Source organism: Orbicella faveolata, unplaced genomic scaffold (assembly GCF_042242905.1).
Source record: "Orbicella faveolata isolate gen_17 unplaced genomic scaffold, um_ofav_v1 contig_36, whole genome shotgun sequence".
NCBI lineage: Eukaryota > Metazoa > Cnidaria > Anthozoa > Scleractinia > Merulinidae > Orbicella > Orbicella faveolata.
Genome location: NW_028301565.1, coordinates 77,501 through 92,500, shown reverse-complemented (window position 1 = coordinate 92,500; position 15,000 = coordinate 77,501). Strand labels below are relative to the sequence as shown.

Below are 15,000 nucleotides of genomic sequence, written 5' to 3'. Positions count from 1 at the left end.
GGTAATCGCAAGGGTCAACCCGATCGAAGTGCAATGAAAGGGCCTCGCCTTGAGAGGACTGCCTCCTTGATCACAGTACCTCCCGCGTCAGGTAAGTTTTTTATGTTTAAGGCGAATGGCCAGGCCTCCCAAAAAGGGAGAGTGCAATGCCTGCCAGACAGCAAGTCTCATCCGTCACACAACAACGGTTCGCCAGAAACGGGGGTGCACCAGCACGTCAAACCTCACCGGGGGATTGAACCCCGCCCCTACAAACAAAAAACATAGACACAAACAAACGAGGAACGAACAAGCAAAAACATCGGACAACCGGACAAACACACACTGTTCCAGAGCAACGGCGAAAAGTGAACCTCAACAAGAGGCACCTGTCAACAGACTAATCCTATAAAAATAGGTTCGCCACCAGTATGCAACCAAAACAAACCAAGACCAAAAAAACGACAAAACAAACCAAACCCAACAAGCAAAACTAAACAGTCCAAACTCAACGCAGCACAGGCAAAAACGAGAGAACAAAGCCAAACAACGTGGGCAGAAAAACAGGAAGCAGAACCAAAACGAAGCAAGCCATAGGAGGAACTGAACGGCAATGCGGTAACCACGAAGGACTAGGCAACAAGCGACACGGCGGAACAACTGGACCAACGGGACTAGGAGGAACTCCTACAACAGGCGAAGCAGCTACGGAACTCACAGGACCAGACCAAAAACGAGGAGAAAAACTCACAGCAGGCGAAGCAGCAACGGAATTAACAGGACCAGACCAAACACGTGGAGTACAACTTACAGAACTTGAAGCAGCAACAGAGCTAACAGGACGAGGAGCAAAACTAACAGCAGGTGAAGCAGCAACGGAATTAACAGGACCAGACCAAACACACGGAGCAGAACTTACAGCAGGCGAAGCAGCAACGGAACTAGCAGAACTTGAAGCAGCAACAGAACAAACACGAGGAGCAGCAGTACTTACAGGGCAACCAGACGTGACAGCAGGCGAAAACGCAGCAGAACGACTGGACTCAGCAGGCAGAAAACAAGGCGAAGACAAGTCAGCAAAACCAAGACGCGGGCGAGACAAAAATGGACGACGCGGAAAACGATCAGGCACATCAGGATACTCAGCATCAAGATCACGAACAAGCTCGGCAACATCGGGCTCATAAACAGGCTCAGCAACATCAGTAACAGCAAGACCAGACGTAGAAGTGGCAACAGAACACGACGGACGAGAAAGCAAAGAAGCAGCATAACTCGGTAGAAACGGCGAACGAGACGACACAGCAGTAGACTTAGCAAGAACCATTTGCTTGACATCATATAACTGACAGTCCATACACAGACACGCAGGCACATTATCATAACAAGAGGGCTTAACAACATCCATCTCACAAGGCTACTAAGGATCCCTACTAAATACAAAAAAACTCCCAGGGGCTCACCTAAGCAGGGACTACCTAGCACAAAGTGCGTAGAGGTGTGTCCCGCGTCAGGTAAGTATGAAAATTCTTGACGCGGGGGCCGTCAAAGGCAAACCTCCTTACCTCTATATCCTTGTGGTAGTGCTTTGCGGGCGTGCTAGAACCTCCAGCCTCACTTCTAGGCGGCTCTAGAGTAGCTTCCCTCCTCAGTCTGTGCCTGCCGACAGAGAAAAACGCCAGACGTTAGTGTCAGGAGGAGGCTTTCTTTGATTTCTTTCTTTGATTGAATGAAGGTTTCTTCCCCGAGGGGAAGTGGGCCGCACTCGGAGGTAGTGCTATACCGAGGCAACCCGTGGCTGGGACGAGGCAAGCCTCTTTTCCACAGCCCAGTTCCAAAAATCAGTTTAATATATGAGCTGCTCAATGAGCAGCGTATCAGATATTAAGCTGATAAGAACAGATACTACACTTGATCTTAGCCAAAAGGCCGAGAAGCGATACCGGACCTTCCCTCCCCTAGGAGGGTGGTCCAGGGTTTCCCCCTTTGAGATATGGTGGTCAATATGCTGTCGCCGAGGGGCCTGGAGCCGACTGTAGGCCGACGCTATGGAGCAAGTTGCCGTCGTAGACGCACTTGTTCTACAGCACAAGTCCACAAAAATCAGCAGCAAAGTTGATAACGTCCCTCCAGGGGTGAGTGAGATCAAACGCCTTTTTGGCCTCCAAAACGAGGCAACATGTTAAAGACCGTAATGACTCCGTTACTAAGATAGCGCTACAGACACAGGCAGAAAGCAACGGCTACGTTATCAACATTCGCTCTCCACGTGCATACAACTTGCAGAGAAGTCAAGAAATGCCTGCTAAAAGATTGCTGGTTGGTATTATTGCTTTGCTTTTGCTTTGATGGCTCGTTTAAAAGACTAAATTTTCACCCCTTTCTCTTGTCTACGACCATACCACAGGGAAAGCACCGGTTCTCGTCCGATCACCGAAGTTAAGCCCTGTCGGGCGGGGTTAGTACTTGGATGGGTGACCGCCTGGGAATACCCCGTGTTGTAGACTTTTCATTTTCTCGGCCGTTTTATTTTGCATATGTTCATTTTTTCTTTCTTTTACTACCAACTTTGGCTATTCCAGTGGCTGGAAAGCACAAATAGCTTTTTACACATTTCAGGAGACTCAAAAGATAGCCAGAAAACATGAAAAGTACCCTTAAAATGATCGCGGGATAAATTAGAATCTAAGTCTCGCGCGCTAACGTTCGCGTGCGAAACGGTTATTTATGACATCAAATTGGCGTGTGTGACATCAAATAATTCGAAGCAAAATGATATTCTGCCTTGCAGAACGGTTTTCAAGCAGCTAAAAGTGCGGAAAACTACGCCAATTCCCAAAGAAATGCGCCCGATCAACAACGGCAAAGCAAACAACACACGCGAGCCGTTGCATATTAACGGTCGACACGAATTCGAGCCGTCAAAACAATTCTATTCATGACTTGACTTGGAGAATGTCGGAGGCTCGGACCGTTGTCTAGTTTAGTCAACGAACCACCAACACAACAATCGTAAGGTAGAAATCAACTCACGGTTTGGCCAGCACTTCTCCTGTTACTTTCCTTGTCCTTTGCTCTTTCCATACTGTAAGTCAACGAACGTTACTTCGAGGACAAACTTGGCGGGGATCGAGTCAATGATTGACCGCCTGCCGAAACAAACGCAAATCGGAAAAGCCACCTTCTTCAGTTCAGTGCAACATGGATGCATGACAACACGAGTTCCAGCGCACTCGCCTTTTCAGTTGCAGCTGGAAATCCTTGGCTTGCTTGACACGTTCCTTCGTTGTTCACTGTGCCCAGTCGTCCAGCCCGGCCCGGCCAACTGACGAACAAAGCAAAGCGTCAATCATTAACCATCCACCATTCACAGGGCCAACACTTGCACTTTTTCGGGGGCGAGCGCGAACGCAGGCCCCCACTACCAGAAATTATACGCTCGAGTTACCCACATTTGGGGTAATCGCAAGGGTCAACCCGATCGAAGTGCAATGAAAGGGCCTCGCCTTGAGAGGACTGCCTCCTTGATCACAGTACCTCCCGCGTCAGGTAAGTTTTTTTATGTTTAAGGCGAATGGCCAGGCCTCCCAAAAGGGAGAGTGCAATGCCTGCCAGACAGCAAGTCTCATCCGTCACACAACAACGGTTCGCCAGAAACGGGGGTGCACCAGCACGTCAAACCTCACCGGGGGATTGAACCCCGCCCCTACAAACAAAAAACATAGACACAAACAAACGAGGAACGAACAAGCAAAAACATCGGACAACCGGACAAACACACACTGTTCCAGAGCAACGGCGAAAAGTGAACCTCAACAAGAGGCACCTGTCAACAGACTAATCCTATAAAAATAGGTTCGCCACCAGTATGCAACCAAAACAAACCAAGACCAAAAAAACGACAAAACAAACCAAACCCAACAAGCAAAACTAAACAGTCCAAACTCAACGCAGCACAGGCAAAAACGAGAGAACAAAGCCAAACAACGTGGGCAGAAAAACAGGAAGCAGAACCAAAACGAAGCAAGCCATAGGAGGAACTGAACGGCAATGCGGTAACCACGAAGGACTAGGCAACAAGCGACACGGCGGAACAACTGGACCAACGGGACTAGGAGGAACTCCTACAACAGGCGAAGCAGCTACGGAACTCACAGGACCAGACCAAAAACGAGGAGAAAAACTCACAGCAGGCGAAGCAGCAACGGAATTAACAGGACCAGACCAAACACGTGGAGTACAACTTACAGAACTTGAAGCAGCAACAGAGCTAACAGGACGAGGAGCAAAACTAACAGCAGGTGAAGCAGCAACGGAATTAACAGGACCAGACCAAACACACGGAGCAGAACTTACAGCAGGCGAAGCAGCAACGGAACTAGCAGAACTTGAAGCAGCAACAGAACAAACACGAGGAGCAGCAGTACTTACAGGGCAACCAGACGTGACAGCAGGCGAAAACGCAGCAGAACGACTGGACTCAGCAGGCAGAAAACAAGGCGAAGACAAGTCAGCAAAACCAAGACGCGGGCGAGACAAAAATGGACGACGCGGAAAACGATCAGGCACATCAGGATACTCAGCATCAAGATCACGAACAAGCTCGGCAACATCGGGCTCATAAACAGGCTCAGCAACATCAGTAACAGCAAGACCAGACGTAGAAGTGGCAACAGAACACGACGGACGAGAAAGCAAAGAAGCAGCATAACTCGGTAGAAACGGCGAACGAGACGACACAGCAGTAGACTTAGCAAGAACCATTTGCTTGACATCATATAACTGACAGTCCATACACAGACACGCAGGCACATTATCATAACAAGAGGGCTTAACAACATCCATCTCACAAGGCTACTAAGGATCCCTACTAAATACAAAAAAACTCCCAGGGGCTCACCTAAGCAGGGACTACCTAGCACAAAGTGCGTAGAGGTGTGTCCCGCGTCAGGTAAGTTTTTTATGTTTAAGGCGAATGGCCAGGCCTCCCAAAAAGGGAGAGTGCAATGCCTGCCAGACAGCAAGTCTCATCCGTCACACAACAACGGTTCGCCAGAAACGGGGGTGCACCAGCACGTCAAACCTCACCGGGGGATTGAACCCCGCCCCTACAAACAAAAAACATAGACACAAACAAACGAGGAACGAACAAGCAAAAACATCGGACAACCGGACAAACACACACTGTTCCAGAGCAACGGCGAAAAGTGAACCTCAACAAGAGGCACCTGTCAACAGACTAATCCTATAAAAATAGGTTCGCCACCAGTATGCAACCAAAACAAACCAAGACCAAAAAAAACGACAAAACAAACCAAACCCAACAAGCAAAACTAAACAGTCCAAACTCAACGCAGCACAGGCAAAAACGAGAGAACAAAGCCAAACAACGTGGGCAGAAAAACAGGAAGCAGAACCAAAACGAAGCAAGCCATAGGAGGAACTGAACGGCAATGCGGTAACCACGAAGGACTAGGCAACAAGCGACACGGCGGAACAACTGGACCAACGGGACTAGGAGGAACTCCTACAACAGGCGAAGCAGCTACGGAACTCACAGGACCAGACCAAAAACGAGGAGAAAAACTCACAGCAGGCGAAGCAGCAACGGAATTAACAGGACCAGACCAAACACGTGGAGTACAACTTACAGAACTTGAAGCAGCAACAGAGCTAACAGGACGAGGAGCAAAACTAACAGCAGGTGAAGCAGCAACGGAATTAACAGGACCAGACCAAACACACGGAGCAGAACTTACAGCAGGCGAAGCAGCAACGGAACTAGCAGAACTTGAAGCAGCAACAGAACAAACACGAGGAGCAGCAGTACTTACAGGGCAACCAGACGTGACAGCAGGCGAAAACGCAGCAGAACGACTGGACTCAGCAGGCAGAAAACAAGGCGAAGACAAGTCAGCAAAACCAAGACGCGGGCGAGACAAAAATGGACGACGCGGAAAACGATCAGGCACATCAGGATACTCAGCATCAAGATCACGAACAAGCTCGGCAACATCGGGCTCATAAACAGGCTCAGCAACATCAGTAACAGCAAGACCAGACGTAGAAGTGGCAACAGAACACGACGGACGAGAAAGCAAAGAAGCAGCATAACTCGGTAGAAACGGCGAACGAGACGACACAGCAGTAGACTTAGCAAGAACCATTTGCTTGACATCATATAACTGACAGTCCATACACAGACACGCAGGCACATTATCATAACAAGAGGGCTTAACAACATCCATCTCACAAGGCTACTAAGGATCCCTACTAAATACAAAAAAACTCCCAGGGGCTCACCTAAGCAGGGACTACCTAGCACAAAGTGCGTAGAGGTGTGTCCCGCGTCAGGTAAGTATGAAAATTCTTGACGCGGGGGCCGTCAAAGGCAAACCTCCTTACCTCTATATCCTTGTGGTAGTGCTTTGCGGGCGTGCTAGAACCTCCAGCCTCACTTCTAGGCGGCTCTAGAGTAGCTTCCCTCCTCAGTCTGTGCCTGCCGACAGAGAAAAACGCCAGACGTTAGTGTCAGGAGGAGGCTTTCTTTGATTTCTTTCTTTGATTGAATGAAGGTTTCTTCCCCGAGGGGAAGTGGGCCGCACTCGGAGGTAGTGCTATACCGAGGCAACCCGTGGCTGGGACGAGGCAAGCCTCTTTTCCACAGCCCAGTTCCAAAAATCAGTTTAATATATGAGCTGCTCAATGAGCAGCGTATCAGATATTAAGCTGATAAGAACAGATTTTTTTTTTTTTGTAGAAAAATGCACTTTATTTACAGATAAAAACTAAGGTTACAATGCTGCTCAGGAAGAATAATCGTAGCTATCTAACCTACAGATACAAAAACAAATTCCCTAAGGTAGTCCTTGAGGATACATCTCAAGCAAAGTCCACAACGATAGAGTCCTTGATCGTGAAGCAGAGGGAGCAAACAGCGCACAGACTAACTAAAAGGCTAATCCGGAGTAAGCAACCATCTTACTAACACAAAACAAGTTCCCTAGGGGTAGTCCCTGAGGGAAGTTACCAAACAAAGACCGCAACAATAGAGCCCTTGATTGTAAAGTAAGTCGCAGAGATAAACTATAATTATACCCCTAGATGAAAATTTGGGCGGAATTCGCGTTGATGCGGCAAAACCCAGGAACCTCCCACAAAACGGAGAAAGCAGCGACGGGGAGGCGGTAGTGATCAAGTTTGATTCTACTGATGATATCCTGGGACGCGTATTTGATAATGGCATTTGACTCGTCATACCGGTTACGAAAGGTGGAGGCATTACGGAAGGTCCAGATCGCATAGAGAATCGATTTGATCAAGAATAGAGCAACTGCGTTCCTCTTCCTGTGGTTGGAAGACCACCGGAAGAAGAAAACAGTGGCCACTGACGCACGGAAGGTAGTCTGGGTTAAAAGGGAGAGGACAGGTACAAAATGCGCCCATACACGCTTAACTCTGGAACAATTAAGAAAGCAGTGATCGATAGTTTCCTTTCTATTGCAGAAGGCACAGCGATCGGAATCGATGTACCCCCATCGTTTTAAAGAGTCCCTCACCTTGACCGCACGAAGGGTAATGGCCCAAGAAAGATCGTTCTTAAAATTCTCTGATACTGGGTCACGTACCTTGGGCCAAAGGTCAGAAAGACACAGACCAGGGCCCAAAACCGTAGACCAAGTACAAGAAAGCAAGGGAGGTGAGGAAGTCCGCTTTAACAGGTGAGTGTAAAAAACCTTGGTAGTAAGGGGAGAGTTACTCTTAACTAGACTATCGAATTCCCTTAAATGCTTCAGACAATTCTCATAAAAACCGGTAAGTTTAGATGCGCTAGGAGATAGGTTATCACGCAAAAAGCGCCACTCCGCCTTAAGAGAGGCCAAGGGCCTCCCGATGAAATATTTACATAAGAAGAAGCTAGAGTCTTCACGCAGGCCAATGGTGGAAATAACGGAAGTGAGGCGAAGTGCAATGCACTTTAACTCTAAATTAGTAACATTTAAGCCCCCGGAGAGGGCTGGAAGGTAACATGTGTTACGACTCACTGTTTCAATTTTTGAACCCCATATGAAAGGCCATATGAGGGAGTTCACCCGCGAGAAGACCCAGCTCGGCGGCTTTAACACTTTAGCGAGATAGAAAAATTTGCTTAAGCCCAAGACGTTAACTATTAAGCTTTTCCCTACAAGCGACAAGGAGCGTGACTTCCACAGACCAATCGATTTCTCTAGCTTATTGATCTTAGGTTGCCAATTGTCTTGTTCAACAGGGACAGTGCCGAAGATGACGCCCAAAATTTTCATTTTTCGCACCCAGGTAAGGCCGAGGGGCGCGTCAGGGCGATCGCGCCACGCACCAAGCCACATAGCTTCCGTCTTGGACTTATTCAGTTTGGCACCAGAGCCCTTCTCGTAGATCGAGATTATATCAAAGAGGCGAACAAGCGAGTTATAATCCTTAACAAGGGAGGTAGTGTCATCGGCATATTGCCGGACTTTAAATTGTCTACCCTTTGCGCCTGGGAGGAGAAAGCCTCTGATGCCACTACAAAGTCTTATTTGGCACGCGAGAGCCTCTACGCACAAGATGTAGAGAAGGGGGGAGAGAGAGTCACCCTGTCTCACCCCGCGCATCAACATAATAGGCCTAGAGAGCCAGCCATTTAAGATTATACGCATATTGGCGCCTAAGTAAAAAGTACTAATCCATCTACAGAAATCAGAGCCGAAGCCGAAGCGATCAAGCAATTCCATTAAGAACGTCCTATTGACCCGATCGAAGGCCTTTTCTTGGTCGAGGCTAACTAAAATTCCAGTCTCATCCGTTTGAGTAATATACTCAAAGGTATCGCGCAACAAAACCAAGTTATTAGAAATTGTGCGCCCAGGGACTGAACAGGTTTGATCTGGGTCGATGATAGAATCCAAAACTTTGGCCAGACGTAAAGTGATCGCCTTTGAACAGATCTTATAATCGACATTCAACAAAGAAATCGGGCGCCAATTCTTCAAATCTTTAATATTACCGCGTTTCTTAAAAATTAACCGCGTTATACTAAGTTTCATGGATTCCGCCAATTCTCCATCAGCAAAGCATTGATTGATAACCTTCAAAAGAAGGGGACCAAGAAGATCCCAAAATTTTAGATAAAATTCAACCGAGAAGCCGTCGGAGCCAGGTGCTTTGTTAAAATTCATGGTCTTAAGGGAGGCAGTAAGCTCAGCGAGGGTGACTGCACCCTCACACACATAACGATCAGAATCGGAAAGGAAGCTATTAATCCCATTCAGCAAAGTCTCTTTGCATTCGGGATCAATTGGCTCAGCGGAAAAGAGATTAGTGTAAAAATCAAAATGCGCCTGTTCAATTGCCGCGTAAATACTTCAGTCCCGCTCGGGTCTAAGATTGACTTAACATCATTTTTTTCCAAACGCTCTCTTTCTAATTTAAAGAAAAAGCGCGTCGGCTTTTCGCCTTCCTCAAGCCATTGCGCCCGGCTTCTGGTCTTGGCGCCCTCAAGAGAGCGATTAACCAGGGCAGCAAGATGTGACTCAATAGCTAGAATCTCTGAGGAAACAGAAATCTCACCTTGAGCGAGCCTACGTTTCAGACCAACTAAACGATTAGTCAAAACAACCCGCTCTCGACTGAGCTCTCTACGCTTGGATTTTGCAAACAAACGGATGTCGGCTTTGAGAGAGACTTTAAAAAAGTCCCACCAGGATTTAACAGAACCGAAAGCTGACAGACACGAGGATAAATCGGAAATACGCTCAGACAAATACTGACAAAAGATTTCATCAGAAAGCAGAGAATTATTGAATTTCCAAAGACCTGGCCCACGAGGGGCAGAATCGGCGCAATCAAAAGAGAGGTTGACATAGTCATGATCCGAGAGACAACAAGGTGTAATATCGCATTTTTCGGCGAAATCAACCAATCTGGAGGACAAAAGAAATTTGTCTAAGCGGCCGCCTATTGTGAAATCGGCATTAAACCATGACATTTCACGTTGTTTGCGATGATGTTTACGCCAAATATCAACAAGTTTAAAGGACGACCGAAAATCAGAAAGGTAGCTCGCGGTAGAGATATTCCCGCCGAATTTATCCAGATCACTTTCATAACAGTTGAAATCACCACCCAAGATCAAACCGTCCGCAGGGATAAAAAATTCGTGCAAATTCGCAAAAAAGGCCTTACGCTCGGTTAAATTAGTCGGAGCATAAATATTAATTAAATTAATGCGTAACTGCGAAGTTTCAATAAGCACACTTAAAACACGCCCTGATGAGTCTTTTAACCAAGATAAAATTTTGCCGTCAAAACTATTATGAATCAAAATTCCAACACCGCCTTGTTTCCCGACAGCCGGAGACCAAAAACTCTGGCCTGGCCAACGGGAAATAACGCCATTAATAGATTTTTCCTCAGAAAGCAAAGTTTCCTGAAGAAAACAAAGATCGAAAAGGAGACGAAAAATTAAACTCTCCTTACGAGCATTAAAGCCGCGTATATTAATAGACGTTACGTTGAAAATTAAGACTTAAATAACTATTAACAATGTTCCATTTCCAAGATTAATGTTTACCCTTCTTTGGGCCAGCCTTCTTCGCCTTCAGCTCCTGCTTCCGCTTCAAGGAGGTGTAAGCAAGAGTGTCCATATCTTCGGGTTCAGAGCGATCATGCGGGGGAGGAGGAGGAGGGGGGTCCACTGAAGTAGATTTTCTCCCGGAACCGGGTAAAGATGGTCTGGTTGGTTTGCGACCCAGCGCTTCCAAGGCCGCCGGCAAGGGGGCAGGTTTACGCCGTGAAGACTGAACACTCTTGGATGACTTCCCAGGTACCAGAGAGGTATCAGGAGAAGGTGAGGCGTGCGCAGGACCATCAGGGGGGACAGGGGGGACAAGGGGGACGCTATTCATTGAGACATCAAGAGGAGAGTTATCAGGAGGCTGGACATCTACAGCAGGCTGAGTCAAATCAGGGTTCATCGCATCGACATCGGGGCTCTCAGCAGGAGAAGGAGAACTCTGCGGACCAGGGGGGTTGGGGGCCAAACCTGGTTCCCGCATCCGATTAGCGATTTGCTCCCAGATGAAACCCTGACTATCTAAGACGCGCTCATCCGAGGATAAAACCGAGGGTTGGCCAGAAGAAACATCAGCCGGAGAAGGGTCAGGGTTATCAGGGTCCTGCGGGGAAGGACGATCTCGCGAGAGGTTATCAAGCGGGACGCTATCACCCACAGGAGACCCAGAAGAATCGCCCGCGGGTATTTCTTCAACGACGTCTTCGGTGACATTGTCAGCGGCGTTTCCCGTGGCACTATGAGTGGCATTTTCAGTTGAGCTGGGGCCAGGGACCTGGGGAGGCGGTGGGGCCTGGTACCAGGAGTATGGACAACGGCGGGCAAAATGTTCAGTACTCTTGCAAATACAACAACGAATCTCTTCCTCACAATCACGCGATACATGGCCAAGCTCTTCACAATTAAAACAAACGGTATTTTGACATTCATTAGCGAAATGTCCCGCGCGATTACAGCGGCGGCAGGTGTGTTGTTGTCCATCATGTGAGAGACGCACGAGGAACTTACCGAAGCGTAAATAGCTAGGAATAGGATTTTTCACACGCACGCGGTAGTGACGGATCCCATTGTAGACGTGCGAGTTCGAGAACTTTCCACGCCTCGCCGAAAAAACAGTGCAATATTTAGCCAAGCGCAGTTTGAGAGCGTCGTCGGACAACTCATGGGGAGCATCATAGATGTTTAGATACGTTAGCGGCATGTCCTCGTCGTTGATAGCAGAGGTGGAGTCGCGAAAACGAATGGAAACACAGCTCACAAACTTATTTTTGGTCTCTTCGTCAATAAAGGTAATTAACATATCACGAGAAGGGCGGCGTTGTAAACAAACAACCGATTCTCGCGGGATTCCCATTTCTCCCAGCTTATCGAAAACAGATTTTGAGTCCACAAAATGTCCAGCAGAAAAATAAGCCGTACACGGTCTACCAGGAGTAATGTTATCGATACCAAAGTTAGCACGCTCAAAGTCAGTTAAATGGCGACCACGCCCAAGGTAACTCGCAGCTTGAGAGCCAGGCGCGTTTCGAACCAGCGAAGATGAATTTTCTCGTTGTAAGATATCGGCATAAGTCCACACATTTGAATCATCGTCACTCAGTAACAAAGTGTCTCCAGATTGATTTGATATTGTTTCCACATCTACATTTTTTCCATGATCAGAAAATGACATAATAAAAGGAGGATCAAGAAAACTTACGCAGCCAAAAGAGGCCGGGCTTTGCGCCCACTGATCAGCAGGAAAACCAAAACTTCGGAACTCCCACCAAAGAACAGATCGCAGCCAAAAGGCCGAGAAGCGATACCGGACCTTCCCTCCCCTAGGAGGGTGGTCCAGGGTTTCCCCCTTTGAGATATGGTGGTCAATATGCTGTCGCCGAGGGGCCTGGAGCCGACTGTAGGCCGACGCTATGGAGCAAGTTGCCGTCGTAGACGCACTTGTTCTACAGCACAAGTCCACAAAAATCAGCAGCAAAGTTGATAACGTCCCTCCAGGGGTGAGTGAGATCAAACGCCTTTTTGGCCTCCAAAACGAGGCAACATGTTAAAGACCGTAATGACTCCGTTACTAAGATAGCGCTACAGACACAGGCAGAAAGCAACGGCTACGTTATCAACATTCGCTCTCCACGTGCATACAACTTGCAGAGAAGTCAAGAAATGCCTGCTAAAAGATTGCTGGTTGGTATTATTGCTTTGCTTTTGCTTTGATGGCTCGTTTAAAAGACTAAATTTTCACCCCTTTCTCTTGTCTACGACCATACCACAGGGAAAGCACCGGTTCTCGTCCGATCACCGAAGTTAAGCCCTGTCGGGCGGGGTTAGTACTTGGATGGGTGACCGCCTGGGAATACCCCGTGTTGTAGACTTTTCATTTTCTCGGCCGTTTTATTTTGCATATGTTCATTTTTTCTTTCTTTTACTACCAACTTTGGCTATTCCAGTGGCTGGAAAGCACAAATAGCTTTTTACACATTTCAGGAGACTCAAAAGATAGCCAGAAAACATGAAAAGTACCCTTAAAATGATCGCGGGATAAATTAGAATCTAAGTCTCGCGCGCTAACGTTCGCGTGCGAAACGGTTATTTATGACATCAAATTGGCGTGTGTGACATCAAATAATTCGAAGCAAAATGATATTCTGCCTTGCAGAACGGTTTTCAAGCAGCTAAAAGTGCGGAAAACTACGCCAATTCCCAAAGAAATGCGCCCGATCAACAACGGCAAAGCAAACAACACACGCGAGCCGTTGCATATTAACGGTCGACACGAATTCGAGCCGTCAAAACAATTCTATTCATGACTTGACTTGGAGAATGTCGGAGGCTCGGACCGTTGTCTAGTTTAGTCAACGAACCACCAACACAACAATCGTAAGGTAGAAATCAACTCACGGTTTGGCCAGCACTTCTCCTGTTACTTTCCTTGTCCTTTGCTCTTTCCATACTGTAAGTCAACGAACGTTACTTCGAGGACAAACTTGGCGGGGATCGAGTCAATGATTGACCGCCTGCCGAAACAAACGCAAATCGGAAAAGCCACCTTCTTCAGTTCAGTGCAACATGGATGCATGACAACACGAGTTCCAGCGCACTCGCCTTTTCAGTTGCAGCTGGAAATCCTTGGCTTGCTTGACACGTTCCTTCGTTGTTCACTGTGCCCAGTCGTCCAGCCCGGCCCGGCCAACTGACGAACAAAGCAAAGCGTCAATCATTAACCATCCACCATTCACAGGGCCAACACTTGCACTTTTTCGGGGGCGAGCGCGAACGCAGGCCCCCACTACCAGAAATTATACGCTCGAGTTACCCACATTTGGGGTAATCGCAAGGGTCAACCCGATCGAAGTGCAATGAAAGGGCCTCGCCTTGAGAGGACTGCCTCCTTGATCACAGTACCTCCCGCGTCAGGTAAGTTTTTTTATGTTTAAGGCGAATGGCCAGGCCTCCCAAAAAGGGAGAGTGCAATGCCTGCCAGACAGCAAGTCTCATCCGTCACACAACAACGGTTCGCCAGAAACGGGGGTGCACCAGCACGTCAAACCTCACCGGGGGATTGAACCCCGCCCCTACAAACAAAAAACATAGACACAAACAAACGAGGAACGAACAAGCAAAAACATCGGACAACCGGACAAACACACACTGTTCCAGAGCAACGGCGAAAAGTGAACCTCAACAAGAGGCACCTGTCAACAGACTAATCCTATAAAAATAGGTTCGCCACCAGTATGCAACCAAAACAAACCAAGACCAAAAAAACGACAAAACAAACCAAACCCAACAAGCAAAACTAAACAGTCCAAACTCAACGCAGCACAGGCAAAAACGAGAGAACAAAGCCAAACAACGTGGGCAGAAAAACAGGAAGCAGAACCAAAACGAAGCAAGCCATAGGAGGAACTGAACGGCAATGCGGTAACCACGAAGGACTAGGCAACAAGCGACACGGCGGAACAACTGGACCAACGGGACTAGGAGGAACTCCTACAACAGGCGAAGCAGCTACGGAACTCACAGGACCAGACCAAAAACGAGGAGAAAAACTCACAGCAGGCGAAGCAGCAACGGAATTAACAGGACCAGACCAAACACGTGGAGTACAACTTACAGAACTTGAAGCAGCAACAGAGCTAACAGGACGAGGAGCAAAACTAACAGCAGGTGAAGCAGCAACGGAATTAACAGGACCAGACCAAACACACGGAGCAGAACTTACAGCAGGCGAAGCAGCAACGGAACTAGCAGAACTTGAAGCAGCAACAGAACAAACACGAGGAGCAGCAGTACTTACAGGGCAACCAGACGTGACAGCAGGCGAAAACGCAGCAGAACGACTGGACTCAGCAGGCAGAAAACAAGGCGAAGACAAGTCAGCAAAACCAAGACGCGGGCGAGACAAAAATGGACGACGCGGAAAACGATCAGGC

General features: G+C 47.9%; 1 protein-coding gene, 1 long non-coding RNA gene, 6 other non-coding genes and 1 pseudogene across 8 annotated transcripts in view; 2 read left to right on the top strand and 7 right to left on the bottom strand.

Moving 5' to 3' along the window:
* Positions 1–99, bottom strand: part of LOC149101798 (U1 spliceosomal RNA) — a 164-nt gene extending 65 nt beyond the window's left edge. The window contains exon 1 of the small nuclear RNA XR_016202809.1: positions 1–99. This exon is cut by the window's left edge and continues 65 nt beyond it. This is a non-coding gene — a small nuclear RNA (U1 spliceosomal RNA).
* Positions 100–1,728: 1,629 nt separating this feature from the next.
* LOC149101797 (U2 spliceosomal RNA) lies at positions 1,729–1,920 on the bottom strand. The gene has a single exon (XR_016202746.1). It is a non-coding gene; the product is annotated as a U2 spliceosomal RNA (small nuclear RNA).
* Positions 1,921–2,367: 447 nt separating this feature from the next.
* Positions 2,368–2,486, top strand: LOC149101796 (5S ribosomal RNA). The gene has a single exon (XR_016202677.1). It is a non-coding gene; the product is annotated as a 5S ribosomal RNA (ribosomal RNA).
* Positions 2,487–3,372: 886 nt separating this feature from the next.
* LOC149101795 (U1 spliceosomal RNA) lies at positions 3,373–3,536 on the bottom strand. Its single transcript, XR_016202808.1, has one exon. It is a non-coding gene; the product is annotated as a U1 spliceosomal RNA (small nuclear RNA).
* Positions 3,537–6,568: 3,032 nt separating this feature from the next.
* LOC149101794 (U2 spliceosomal RNA) lies at positions 6,569–6,750 on the bottom strand (annotated as a pseudogene).
* LOC149101793 (uncharacterized) lies at positions 6,723–7,025 on the bottom strand. The gene is made up of 2 exons (XR_016202539.1): positions 6,880–7,025; positions 6,723–6,813 (listed from the first exon to the last, which is right to left on the bottom strand). It is a non-coding gene; the product is annotated as an uncharacterized LOC149101793 (long non-coding RNA).
* A 3,534-nt stretch (positions 7,026–10,559) lies between these two features.
* LOC110040502 (uncharacterized) lies at positions 10,560–12,602 on the bottom strand. The gene has a single exon (XM_089275312.1). The coding sequence runs from the start codon at positions 12,240–12,242 to the stop codon at positions 10,560–10,562; it is 1,683 nt and encodes a 560-aa protein (XP_089131438.1). The 5' UTR covers positions 12,243–12,602.
* Positions 12,603–12,820: 218 nt separating this feature from the next.
* LOC149101792 (5S ribosomal RNA) lies at positions 12,821–12,939 on the top strand. The gene has a single exon (XR_016202676.1). It is a non-coding gene; the product is annotated as a 5S ribosomal RNA (ribosomal RNA).
* Positions 12,940–13,825: 886 nt separating this feature from the next.
* On the bottom strand, positions 13,826–13,989 carry LOC149101791 (U1 spliceosomal RNA). The gene has a single exon (XR_016202807.1). It is a non-coding gene; the product is annotated as a U1 spliceosomal RNA (small nuclear RNA).
* Between the last annotated feature and the right edge of the window lie 1,011 nt (positions 13,990–15,000).

Coding starts and splice junctions, on each gene's coding strand:
- LOC110040502 (XM_089275312.1), bottom strand. CDS start 12,242: ATGTCATTTTCTGATCATGGAAAAAATGTAGATGTGGAAACAATATCA.